The 14346-nt window shown below is 45.7% G+C and overlaps 1 protein-coding gene across 3 annotated transcripts in view; it reads left to right on the top strand.

Annotated features, from left to right (window-relative positions):
• CSTPP1 (centriolar satellite-associated tubulin polyglutamylase complex regulator 1) overlaps positions 1-14346 on the top strand; it is a 1657587-nt gene that overhangs the window by 1569752 nt on the left and 73489 nt on the right. For all 3 annotated transcript variants that reach the window (XM_069623190.1, XM_069623189.1, XM_069623188.1), the window contains one exon: positions 2551-2660. In XM_069623190.1, the coding sequence (XP_069479291.1) occupies positions 2551-2660 (110 nt within the window). The remainder of the gene's footprint in view (positions 1-2550; positions 2661-14346) is intronic.

Below are 14346 nucleotides of genomic sequence, written 5' to 3'. Positions count from 1 at the left end.
TAGAGTTTTTCAGGAATTGGGGTAGACCGTAAATTGGGAGAAAAGCTGCAATGTTTTCTGTATCAAAAGGGTAGCGTCGCATTGAACAGCCCCCAGCAGAGGTGATGGGCCCACGGAGCAGCCTTCATCAGCGGCTGCGGGGGAGCTTCTGTTGGGCTGTCTGCCCTCTGCACTGTGTGTGATGGGGCAGGAGAGGCCAGTCTCCTAACCCTTCTCTGCATTGTGTGAAACAGAAAGGAGTATCACCAGGGGTGGACTGGCCTTAAGGAAACTGCAGATTTTTATCAGAGACTTCCGTGACATGTTCCCGTAGGAAAAGGTTTGGGCTTGCTGAAAATGTATAATATGGGGCCCCTTTGACAATTATTTCCAGGGTCTCTTTTGGTTCCCAGTCCACTGCAGGGTAGCACGTTCCCATCTCACCCCTAATCAGAATTATTTGACGCTGCGTTTACATTGCAAGTTGAACTAAGTAACTTCGAACAGTGAGGTTTTCAGAACGAGAATGTAATGTGACCTCATTGGGCCAGAGAATAGCAGCAGGGCCTTTACCCTCCAAGGCAGGACCCCCTCCAAACCTCCCATCAGGGTCCAAAGTGGAAGGCTTAAAGTGTCAGCAGGATCCCTGACTTGGGGGAATGAGTTTGCTCGAGTCTGGCAGGAATATTGAGCCTCCCATCTCTTCTGCAATCCAAGACTTCAGGAGCAGGTGACAGTGTTGGCAGGATTGTCGGGCACCTAAAAGTGGGTTCTAATGGAAGCTGGGTGTTTTCCTAAGTAATGTTATATGAAGGGTCGTATATAGCGCGACTTCTGCCATTTAATTCCAGGTGAGCGCATGTCTGGAAACCAACGATGGAAACCCCCATGTTTCGGGCATTGCCTCCTCCTCCCCTTCTCGTGCCCCTGGTTCAGTCATTTCTCCCTTCCTCGTGCTCTGGAGTCCGGCGTTTATTCTGTATTCCCTTATATGTGTCCCGAGTGCAGGCATTGTCTACCAGCTTCTATTCTTGGGCCCCACTGGCGCCATTCCCTGCCTTATTACACTTTGTCTTCATTCTCTGGTTTTGGCATTCCATCTCTTCTTTCTTTTGCATCCCTGGATCAAACATTCGTGCCTTCCTTTTTTCTTGTACCCCCGAATCATTCACCACTTTCATAGTTCCCTACTTGGGTAGCTGGTGTGAGCTGTCATTTCCAGCATTTCTGATCTTCTCTGGGTGTGTCATTCCCCCTGTTTCCTGCTCTCATCCCTGTCTTGCACTCCTTCCTTCCTTCCTTTGTACCTTTCTTGCACCCGCGTCTATTCTCTGCTGCCCCTTTCATGCACCTTTTTCCTGAGACATTCATTCTCGTCTCCTTTCTTGTCCTCTGGGAAGAGGGGGGCCCTTTGCCTTCCCCTATTTGTTCATTCCTTCTCCTTGCCTTGCTGGTGCCTGCATCCCTCATCCCTTCCATGTCTTGCACCATCTGGTGTGTGCACTCCTATTCTCCTTAATGGTTATTCGTTCCTTCTCTCCTACCTGGCTTGTATGGTCTGATGTGCGCATTCCCTGTTCCACATCCCCTAGCATGTGTGCTCTTCTCTTTCATTCTCTTCTTTCTTCGCAGTCTTGCAACCTCTGGTTCCTGCATTCCCTTGATTCCCATGTCTCGCATCTCCCGGTTTGTGCATTCCCTTTCTCCTCCCTGTCTTGCATTTCCACCCTCCATCCTCCAGGCCTTGCATCTCCCTGTTTGCGCATTCCCTCTCTGCTCCCTGTCTTGCATTCCCACCCCCCACCCTTCAGGCCTTGCATCTCCCTGTTTTTGCATTCCCTCTCTCCTCCCTGTCTTGCATTTCAACCCTCCATTCTTCAGGCCTTGCATCGCCCTGTTTGTGCATTCCCTCTCCCCTCCCTGTCTTGCATTCCCACCCTCCATCCTTCAGGCCTTGCATCTCCCTGTTTGTGCATTCCCTCTCTCCTCCCTATCTTGCATTTCCACCCTCCATTCTTCAGGCCTTGCATCCCTTGATGTGTGCATCCCATCTCTCCTTCGTGTCTTGCATCCAGTGGTCTCTGTCTTCTTTGTTTCCTCCCTCTCTTGCATCTTCTCATTCCTACATCCCTTCTTCTCTCCTATCTTGCATTAGCTGGTGTGTGCATTCCTTCTCTCCTCACTGTCTTGCAATTCGTGGCCTGTGCATTACTTCTCCCGACATGCCTCATTCCAATATGAGATGTTGGTCCAGTACTGGTTTTAACTTTGCATTCTGGGACTTGTACTCCCGGATTTATAATAGGGATATCTGGGACTATAAGCCCCACAATGCAACGTTACAACCAGGACTGGGCTAGCATCTCCATAATGAAACAGGGCATCGCACTCCCTTGTGTGTTCACTCCTTCTCTTCTCCCTGTCTTGCTCATTCCTGTATTCCTTCTCTCCTCCTAGTCTTTATTCCTGCATTTCTTCTCTCTTCCCTATTGTGTTTCCCTCCCTCCCTCCCGTTCCTGCATCCCTTCATCCTTCTTCCCTCGAAATGATTGCCCTCTCTTCTTTCCACAGCCGACCTCCTCCTGCTCTTATCAAGGAAGCCCTCGGCAGTGTCCAGAGACTCACGTTCTATGGGCTCCTAATGACTCTCTCCAAGCACCCGGGCATCAACAAGGCCATTGGTAAGTAAGCGGCAGCTTCTGAGGGCGGCGTTTCTCTGTCTGTGTTCGATGGCCTCAGAGCTTTGCCTGGACTCATTATCAAACGCCAGTGGTTGGATACACTGTAAGCGCGCGCTCGGGGCCTCCGGGACGGCGGTGACATGGCACACAATTCCCAGTACACACTCCACAGCCCCATCCAGCGTGGAGCATTTTGATGAATTTTCGCCACAACAAAGCCCCGAAGCAGAGTAGAGCTGAGACCCCTTAGCAGCGAGATTAAACAACGGCGTGGCCTTTAGAGACCCTGCAGCGAGCTAGATTAAAAAACAACGCCCACTGTGGAGATTCTAAAACCATTATTTATGAAACCGTGCAAATTAAAAAAAGATAAACTGCAATGAAAGCCGGAGGATAGGAAGGGGGAACGGTGCAGCAGGTTGCCCTGGAGAATGTCTTTGCATCTTGCCTGGTAGCAGTGCAGGTTACTGGGTGCAGAAGACTCCACGCCTTTGTTAAGAAAATCTGGGCAAGCAGCCCTGACCCTGGGAGTGCGTGCAGAAAATGGGCCTTCCAACATAGGAAGCTTACCATCTAACATCATGTGACATAGTGTGACTGGTAAGGGTGGCGTGAACATTTTTGATTTTTACTGAGGAAAGGATGCAGGTAATCCTGTTTCGAACATTGAGGCCTGCTAATTACACTGTTTCAAAGTGCACCATGCCAAAAAAAATAGCGCACCCATGTATCTCTGCAGTAACCTTCTCCTGACATCCCCAGCACCTGCTGTGCAGTGAAAACACGGTAGGTTCAAAGATCACATGTGCAGTTCCAACAGGCAGAGGAGGCTTTTTTTAATCATCTGCACCTCTGGTTCAAATTCTTATAATAGTGTACATCAGCAGCCAGTTGGCAGATTAATGTATTAGCCATGTCTGGTATGGTGGCTACCAGAAATACACAATTCTAAAGCCACAAGCATGTTTAGTGTCATATTATTATCAGTTTATTGAGATGACTCAAATCATGACAGGTTTGCCTTGTGTGAGTGTACCCAAACCATCCAAATGAGTCTCTGCCCAGGAAGCTTCTCTTTCAATCCCCTTAAGGAATGTAGACACTTTCCTCTAGGAGACAGGAACCCTCACTGGGAGGTCTCCTGGGAACCAGTGCTTTAAAGACAGTCCTGACATGACAATGCCCTCTTACAATAGGGTGCTCATTACTGGAGTCCTTTTGAAGTAGGCAGATAGAGGAAGGATGTAGTTAGAGTATCCCAGAGGAGAGATTTAGCTCGGAGAAGAGTTCCACCATCTTGGATCCTGCTAGGTCTCCCTAAACGTACTGCCCCTCCCCACTTCCAGCAGATAAAGCATTCTAGGCATGGCATCAGAAGGCAAAGAGCACTTGTTAAAACAGTGTGGATTGGACTCCTTCCAATAGGCTTGGACCACAGTGGCATTTTGACTTTATAGGTGGGGAATCCTCCCCTTATTTGATTCATCTTTGGACTTCAAGTTCAGAAGGACTCACCTGGAACCTTGATAGGGAAATAGTGTATTCCAAAGATTTCTGCCATGGAGGGGAAGACAGAATGCTCAAATGAAGAGGAACGCTCTTGTCCCTACCCATCCCAAGGGCACATTTAGGGTGAAACTGCTATGTGGACAAGGCCTACCACAACTGTAGAACCCTGCAAGTACTCTCTACAAACCCTCCTGGCTTTGAAGAGCAGGCGAAAGGACTCACCTTTCCCCTTAGGCACAGGGCAGGGTCACCCTATAACCATAGAATTGTCTCTCTCTGCATCTCCCAACCTCCTTGAAGCCGTTTTGGGCACTTTTAACATAGTCCAAACTGCTTCAAGGGAACCAACCGAGTCATTTTCTACCTCGTAGCTCGACGGCCTCACCATCTACAAGTTTCGCTCAACACTGATGCATCACCATCTCTGCATTTCACACCTGCTAAGTCTTTTAGTGTCTCTAACTCGACACCTCTGACTGGTCACCAGTTGTTTCGAGCTCCAAGCTGTTGCAGTAGCACTAGCCCAACACTGCATTGGGCCAGCTGAGCCTGCTCTCCACCAAAGGCACGTCTCTGCTTCTCTGCACCTGAGACCACTGTGTCTTTTGAGCACCGTAAACCTGATACTGCCTGCCATTCTCAGTGTCTTTGACCCACAAACCATCACTGCTGTCATACAGCACTGCATCTTTGGAACCCATCGCTACCACTCCTCGACTTGGCCCCGGTTTGGTCCTAAAAGCGCCTAAACTTCCGGTTTGCTGCCGAAAGGCCTGGCTCAATGCTGTTGAGCCTGTGAGACAAGAACATAAGGTATTTGAGGGGTGGTCCTGTCCGCCTGGTCTACCTTAAAGGACCCTATTGTCTTTTAAGCACCATTCTCTGCCCTTTTAAAGACATGCTTATAGCCTTTTTAAGCCCCTGTCTAAAACCCAGTATCCCTTTATTCTAAAGTCTGCTTTCTCTCTCCCCTACTGGGGTGGAACATTATCAGTGTTGGTCTAATTAAAAACTATATTTTTATAGACTCTTGGTTGGACACTCTACCTGGAACTCAGGATCGATGAGTGACCCAGGATATCCTTTGCACCCCAATCCTACACTTGGAGAGCAAAGTCTAGAGTCAACATTAAACTGGGACTATGGAGGATTGAGAAAAATACCTCCCGAGACCTTGCTTCTCAAGTTCTGCAAACATACACTATATGCGGACTGAAACTAACAGCCAAAGAGCGGAGATTTCCCCTACCACTTGGTATCGACAAGTGCATCGCGAAATTCTAGCACTAATTTAAGGTGAGTGACCAAAATACCCTGCACTACTAGGCACTAGAGGGCCATATGAGCAATTGCACAATTGCTTTGCTAGAGACCTCAGTCACCACTCTGCCACAGTCCTCCCTAGTAACCTCCTTTTCCCAAGCAACACCACCTGCCAGCATTACACATTGGGAAAGCACACAAACGACCAGCTAACAGGTGTGCCTCTCATGACCGTAGCACACTTGCTAGAAAGAGTCATTATTCACCCTTCTGGTGGACGCTGCTTTGGGGCATCTAACAAACTTCAGAACCCTTTATGGAAGCTCAGCCAATCAGGAATGTGGAATTCCGGGCATCCAGTAGTTTGCCGGTAGTTTCTTCTTCCCTGAAAGCTCCATTCACACTCCAGTTTCCCACTTTGATGCTTGGTACCTGTCTCTGCACTGCCCCTCTGCCCTCCTCTCCTCCCCTTGCCATACATGCACAGTATAGTGGTGCTGCCGGCACCATGTCAGTACAGTGGCCCACCACAACACGTGGGTGCTACTCTGCTCAAAGGGCCATTCAAAGACTGTCCTCTTGCCCACTCCCCTTCATGGCTAATCATGGCAGTGCCAGCGCCATGCAAGGGCAGTGATATGCTGCAGTGCCTGTTCGTTACTCCTGAATCAGCCTTCTTATAGCGACCTAAAGATCCTGCGGATGCTAAAAGCCCCGGCAAGTGGGTGCGGGGGGGAGCAGGCTAATGCTTTAAGAATATCACAGAATCCCCAATTATCCAAAATTGTCTTTTATCTCGTGGAATGGTGCATAAATATTAAATCTTTTAAAGTACAACTTAGTGTTAGATGTACTCAATACACGATGGTATTTCCCTATAGGAGATGCGAACAGCTACTCCTTTTGATTTTCAAAACTATTCTTTAATTTCTAAAGAGGCTTGCCCCCCAAATACAGGCCACTGAAAAGGGGGCTTGGCGACTTTGCTGAAAATAGTGGGCTTGTTACCTGTGGAGCAACATGTATCCCTGATGCCAGAGACACCTGACTTTAGCATGATTTGGTGATGTACTGGGATTTATAGGAGCAACCATACATGGCCTCCAGACACTCTGGCGTGTCTGAAAGAGAGGGGGGTGGGTTAGGTTAGTGGGGAGAGAGGCACCATTCAAATGAGCTTTGCTGTTTTCTGGGTCTGTGCAGATTGGAAGTATCCTGAGCTCTGTGTGTGGGTCTGTTTGTAAGTGGTCGCTGTCAAGGGCGTAGCAACACGTGTCCAGATAGGAGCCTTGTGTGCCCGTGGGGCTAGGATGCATTGGTGGGAACGGGATATGCAAGCTGTTGTAGAGGTGTCGTGTTCTGTTGTTTGATGCCTTTTTTGGAGGAGGTGGGGGGGGGGGTAAAATTGCTGTGTGTGTGTGGGGTACAGTTATGTTTGAGTATTAGTGATGGGGGGTATTGTATTTATAAATAAGACACAGACAGCGGGAACGAGAAACCGAGGAAGAGAGAGAGGGAGATTACCTGTAGGAGTTTGAATAAGAAGTTATTTTTCTCGGCCCCCAACCAATAATTTTGTTCCCCCTGCACAGAACATCACAAAATGTTCCCCAAACAATGTACAGCAAATCAAGGTAATGCCTAGCGGCATGTGCTGATGGTATGTTGTATTAAGAACCTCTCCATTCCCCCAGGAATAACTCGAAAGTTAACCAATGCTGGACGCTGTTCCAAGATTGATTCTTGTGACAGGCAAATGTTAATATTGCCACTCGGATGGATCGCGTATACATGTGTTGCATCATAAAATACAACATAAATAAACAAAAATAAAAAATACAATCGCAGTCCAAGCATCCCACAGGTAGACCTGACCTAGGGCATTTGCAATGTTCACCACTTGAGAGCTGGAAAATCAAGCTCTCAAGTTGTTAATGCTCTTTGAACGTATAGATTTGCCTTCTCTGCTTAGGTGTATTCTTTCTGGTTTTCTCAGGGTGCTCACTTCTTCAACTTCCAAGTCCACTATTGACTGCGCGTTTGTGCAAGCAGAACATTGCCGACACTGTATCCATACTTCCATGCCGTCGTATCTTGGAAGTGATCATCCTTCCGAGGCTACATTCTCTCTTTTGGCTGTAAGCAGCATTCCCCAGTCCCCCCTCAAAGTCACACACTAGATTCCCGAAGAGAAGGGCTAATAAGATGGAAAGAGAAGAACTTCAGATGGGCTCACAGTCCTACTATGAGGCAGTGCTGTCAGGTAACCCGTATGCTATTCTAGGCCTCGCAGGTTGCCCTTTTATTGGAAGTCAACCCAAATGATCCTTTCTGTTTGGCAGACTTTGAATGCTGCCTATTAAAGCAGTGCTAACCGGTATGATGGACTCCATCCCACTGAAATCTCAATGGCGAAGCATTCGGGAACAGAATCTGGTTGCATCCCACCAAATCTAATTGGAAATGGGCATTGGCTACCAAGATTATATGCAAAATCTATTGGAGGAAACACCTGGAAGTGAAATACATGATCCTGAAAATTAAGACCGCTGTATTTTTAAACAATTTACATTGAAATTGAAGAAACGAAAACATAGCAACATAATTGGAAAGTTTATGACAAACAAGCAACACAAAATGATCCAGGAATTCAGCAAAGAATCATCAGTCTTCAAGCTACCAGATAAAAGACTGGGGCTCTAGTGCTGATAAGCGTGTTCCGATAGCCTCATGAATGTGTGTACACTTGACAACAGAACAGAAAGGACATCAAGCTACCAAAAGATCCTACAATGGCATAGACATCTTCAATAAATGAGTGCTAATGCAGGCCCAAAGCAAGAGCTTGATTTCTTATAGTGGTAGACAGCATGTTACATTAGCGATGGATTCCCTATGGAAGCTGTTATGCCTTTTATCATAAATAAAAAAACGTGCCCTGTAAACCAAATGTGGCAGGTTTCCAGAGCCCCCTTCAGCCAATGATTAAACATGTAGATAGTTTAAAAAGCATTTTTTTCATTGTACATCGTTTATAATTTGTTTTTACAATATTGACAAAAGAAAATGGCAACATACACTTAGTTACACTAAATTTAAAACAATGACATTCATAAAAACAATTAAATAAGAACAATATTCAAAAACATAAAATTTGTTACAAACAGCAATAATGTGCAATATCTAAAATACAATCAAGCCCTTACATACTCATAATTCATGGTTCTTTCTTCATCGATTGTGTGTGTCCACATTTCATGGTCTAAATACAGATATAATGATTTTACGAATGTCGCAATTGCTGTACTATCCGCTTTATTCTGTATATTAATACATCAAGACCAAAAGGAATGTACATTTACCCAACTTGCCGAGGAGATTACTTTGTTCATAAAAAGTTTTCTCTGGGATTTAAGTGCACCTCACTCCATTATCAAATGCTCCATACTTTGAATTTGTACCCCAACATTACAGAATCTACAACCAGCATCTTCCACCGAGATGAACTTCTTCTGAGTAATACTTCCTAAGTGGGGAAGAAATTCCAATGTAATTTCAGAAGGAGGGACCGATACCATCTATTGGGGAACTGTAGCAAAATGGGTGAAATGACTCCACACTTTTTATGTTGCCGGGATAAATGACTCGTGGAGGGGTACACATGGAACCTATCTATTGTGTCAATCCAGTCTTTCTCACATAGAGCCTTCTGTACTTTATCTGGATTGGTTATGTCTCCCTGTCCAATGTTAAATCAGTCAATAGCGCATCACGCTTATGTCCCATATCTGATAAAAACTCCTTTGAACCATAAACACTTCCATTATGACCTAGAAATTTGCCCATCAACCTCAAACAACGAGTTGGGTATCGGATCAATCATATTCCGAAATAAAGAAAGGAGCCTCCAGCGCACCCGAGCACCCAATGGAAGGATACCCAGCTCATATCGTATGGCTGGAGCCGGGATTGCATTTGGCAATTTCAAAATCCATCTCCAAAATCCAGCCTGAATAGACCCTAAACCATTATTAACTGCCTCGTAGTATAACTCCATGCCGTATAAGAGTTTGGTTACAACCTTACCTTCATAAAAAGAGACAGTTGATTTGATCCAAAATCGTCAGCACATTTGGTCTAATTTACTTGCTTGATTGGATACGAGTAGGGCCGTCTGCCTCAGAAAAGTCTGTATCCCAATAGACGATGGTTGGGCCATAAACTGAAATCCCAAGTATAGAATACTGCCAGTGTTTTCTCTCTAGGTCACCTCCATCCTCCATATCTGGGTATGGTGCTTCCTACCCCTTGACAACACCATGATCCGAGTCTTGCTACGGTTGACTATCAAACCATTTTCCCTAGCATAGTTAGAGAATTTAGTAAGCAGATGTTGGAGTCCAACTTTGGTTATGTCAAGAAGCAGGAAATCGTCCGTGTATGTTAATCATGGTACTTGGAAATGGCCCAATTTCAGAGTGAACTCATCGACATCTGAAACGTATAGATTGAAAAGGCAGAGGGCAAAAACGTACCCCAGTCTCAATCCAAACATAGTCAGAATCCTACGAGACATATGGCCTTCTAGGTTCAATCTAATACGCACACACATGTTCTCATTAAGTACCATGGTAAGCTTCAATAGGGCCCCCGGCAGCCCCTAATTAGCCAACTCGACTAAAGTCGATTACGATAGACATGGTCAAAGGCTGGCGAGAGATCAATTGATACCACGTATGTGCACCCAGAAGAATCCCCCGAGGTTTCTTGTAATGCCCTCAGCACTGTCCTATTTATTTTAGTTGAAGGCCCCTGCCTGAAACCTGTTTGTAGTTTCTTCAGCCACTGGGTTGCAAACGCCCACTCATTGAGATGGATAAGCAATACAGATGCCAATCGGCGTCTATCAATGATATAGGGCGGTCATTTTTCGGGTCATTTCTATCTCTTTTAAAGATCAGCTCCACGTGGATAGTTTACTAAGAGGAAGGTACCACACCCAAAAGGAAAATATTTGTAAACAACATACATAGTACATCTGACCATCTGACAGGGCCCTTGAAAGTATTATTCCTCAAACCCATTGGGTCCAGTGGCTCGTGAAATCTTACATTTTTTAAATCTATTTCAGAACCACGTCAGAGTCGATAATCAACTGCCACTTCCTATCAGCCCCAGCAACAAGTGGGCGAATGTCGGAGTTAACACCCATAGGGTCTACCTCATAAAACGCCATTAAAGATGTCACCCATTGAGACTCCCACACTGAATTTAGTTGAGAGAGAGCCACAGAAGGGTCCTGAACATTAATCAGAGCCCAAAAAGCCCTCAAATCCCTTTTTACCAGGATACATGGCATGGCCGCAGCATCCCTTTGGAGCAGTGCAGCCTTTTTAGACTTACAAAAATGTCTATATTTTGGTCTTGCAGTGCTGATTCTAGCTGTTTTGATTACCTGGTCCGAGTTAGCGAGGTTTATTTTCCTAACACTCTGGCACATAAGTGTCTTTTCTTTTGCCAGATGGTCATCATACGCATGTTGGTGTCTAGAAGTAAATAAGTCTGTCTAATCAGAGGATTAGAATGGGTTAATTCCATCAGGCTACCCACAAAAAGATCGAAATGCTGCGAGTTAAACATATGTAGTTTCCATTCCAAAGTCATACATTTCAACATTCCCTAAAATTCTCTGTTCAATATCCCAATATTATATGGTGACCAGCGGATAACCCCCACCAGCTGTTCTAAGGTTAACAGAAGTTCCTGGGACAGTCCTGTTAAGGATAATATCAAAATCTGCCTTTTAGTACACAGTGATCACTCCAAGTATTTTGGGTAATGTCAAGGCCCGAACAACAGTCACAAAGGAATGCGCCTACAAAGATGTAATGGAGCATCGAAATAACTAGCCCCTCTAAACCCTGTTGGGTTACTGGAGTCCCCCACACCCCATTCAGGCCCACAAGACCAATGGAGGGCCAGGCCAAATTCAATTTTCTACCTGACTGTTGCTTGTAATTAGATAAGACTATTTCTGGCAAGGTTTTGCATGGGTCACCCGCCAAACCCAAGATACAACAATCTGCATTTAAATGCCCAGCCAGGAGTACTCTACCATTACAGGCTGAACTCTGCCAGTGATGGATGGTTTTAATAATCGCTTCCAAAAAGGCGCCGAGACCAGCCACAGCTTTATGCCAATATACATCAATAAATAATATTTCCCAAGGTACCAAGGCAGAAGCAAATTCCAATGCCATCAGCCCAAACGGCAAATTCAATGTGGCTGTTACTTTCACCCCCAAGGAAGATTTAATGGCGACAATCAACCCTCCCGAGGGTCTACCCACCTTACTGGTTTTAGCCAGCTGTGACATGACATCAAACCCATGCAACGGCCTATTTTCTAAAAGCCATGTTTCTTGCAAACAAATGCGGTTGCTATCCTTTAACATAGAGACAACCTCCGAGTTTGTAACCAGGTGGCTATTCCCTCTAGAGTTCCAGGACAACATTTTTAAAGCTATAAACTCCTGCACAAATCCGTTGGATCTATCGGGGCGAGGGTCCTGATCTACTCCACAAGGAGGATGCAACACTGGCCCAATCCTCTTCATGTGACCTCTTTTGTTCCTAGTTTGCCTCAGTCCTGGCCTCTCAGGGATAAACACGATCTTCAAGCCACCACCTAAACTACCCCTATTTGAGTTTTGCTGTTCCTCAAACTGTTCAATATTAAAACCTAAATTATTCAACATTAGCCTTTTCCCTATAAACCAAATTCATCGCTATTTGGGACTTAAAATAAAGATGACACTTTTCCATATGTGCTCGATCTGGGAACTGGACCCTATCCAAGTCAGACGAGGTTACCATATTCGAACTAGAAATTTTCGACCAGATTAATTGCACATTTCCACGGTTCAAACATACAGGCACATTTGGACCCATTAAACTTGACAACTGCAACACACGGGAAGATACATTTTTCCCTTGCTTATTGGCATGAACCCCATACGAAATCCATTTATCCACGCCCTCATGTGCCTGTTTAGACTGCTACATCTCATACTTCCCACTAGCATTTCTCAGGATGCGGACGGGTGTATTGAGCTTGTTCCCCTGGGATTTCCCAACCAGACCCAAATTCTTAATAGTATTGGGTCCAACATCCATATTTCGTGCAGTTTTAGAAACAGAAAATGTACTGATTAGAGAGTCATGTCCCATCCTTGGTCCAAGCCCTATCTGCGCTAGTCCCTTTTCCTTCTGTAATGTCTCAGTAACAGACCACGCTGATGGATATCCCCTTCAGAAGACATACTCACGTCCCCCCTCCCTACATCTGGGAGCTATAATATGTTATACAATAAATTCTCCTCCCAGGGGGTAATTTCTGGAGTAGGTGAAGCAACAGACCCCCATTTACTCCCACAGGTCTGAACCATCTCATCTTCATGAGAAGACCCTTCTTCCTCCACTTTATCGTCCTTTGTACTAACAATCACTGACCCACCTGCAGCGCCCTCTACTTACACTGCCGTTGTCTGCTTAATGGGCTCAGTTTGGGCCCCATATCCAACCTCACCACTGAACAACCCATTACCATCTTACTGGGTAGATCAGATGTTAGAGTGTGGAACATCGCCGGAGCTTCCTCCAAAATCAAATTTTCACACTCCCCCCAGACAATATGCTCTCCTAAATCGTATTTTCTTCTAAAACCGGGGTCATCACCCAGGGGAGGTATTTCCCTTTATTTCGACCTCTGGACATAGATTCAAAAATTGTTAAATTACGTAAATATCTACATGATGAGGTATTACGTTTTTTAATATTTTTCATTTTCTTGGGCTTGTTCCCACTTCCCTTTATTCTGTTTCTTTCCTCGCCCCCGCCCCCCCTTCCCTCTTCTGTTGTCAAATCTATGATGTCTTCCTTAAGCACAGGTAGTATTTCGACCTGCGTGTGAATTTTTCTTTGGAAGGTCACCATCTTTTGTTCATGCCACTGTAGTACCCAAGACCTCTACCTGCAGGATTTTAAGAGGGTCTTCAGAAGAACAGCTGTTTTGAGGCTTACCCTGAATCAATACCTTCTCACCTTTAATCCCAGCCAGCTGTACCAGCATGGTCTCGCACCCCTTCTCCAATCCCCCCAATCTAACATGCATACTACTCAAAATCAGGGTATGGGCCCTGACCTCGACCCAGTTGTTATCATAGAGGCTGACAAGAGAGCTGAGCACCATGTTTAGTGCCGAAACAGTAGGCTAGGTGAGACGAATTCTGTCATTCACTTCCCTCAAAGCATGATGTACTCGTCTGAATGCTCCACGGACTTAAATGAGGTATCAAGTCTATTCACTCTGAGTTGTTGTTGCTTTTCAGTGTACATATCAATGTAATTGGCTAACTCAGCCGGAGACCCACCAATGGATGCATCACAAGTTTTCTGTATCACGCTTGGAGCCACCGAGTCCAGTTCTATACTTACATTATTAGCTGTGTCTAGATCAGAAAACTCACTGATGCGTAAATCCTGTAATTCCAAACCCACAGATAAAACATTACCATCAGTCATAAGAGAATGGTCCAGCCTTGCTATGGCCATAACCGGGATAACGGATTGACAGGGTAATTCATAGAATTTCGCAGAAAAGTGTCGCAAGCAGCTGGCGCAGAGTGTCCGCGTGCGATTGTCTGCGCCAGGCGCGTGCGCTAAAACCGATTTCCGCGCACAGCGTATTCATGGATTTTAGGCTCCCAAACCATCCGTGGCGCAGAGTATCGCAGCGACCCTGCAGCAGCGCCAGTAACGCCCCCAAGAACGCCCTCGCGCAAGGAAAAGCCATCAAAATCGCTAAATCATCGCAAAGGGCTGCGCTAACCCTGGACCAGTTCACAGGGCTGCC

Source organism: Ambystoma mexicanum, chromosome 11, assembly GCF_040938575.1.
Source record: "Ambystoma mexicanum isolate Mex_15411 chromosome 11, UKY_AmexF1_1, whole genome shotgun sequence".
NCBI lineage: Eukaryota > Metazoa > Chordata > Amphibia > Caudata > Ambystomatidae > Ambystoma > Ambystoma mexicanum.
Note: the sequence above shows the minus strand (reverse complement) of the source record. Positions and strands in the feature narration are given on the sequence as shown.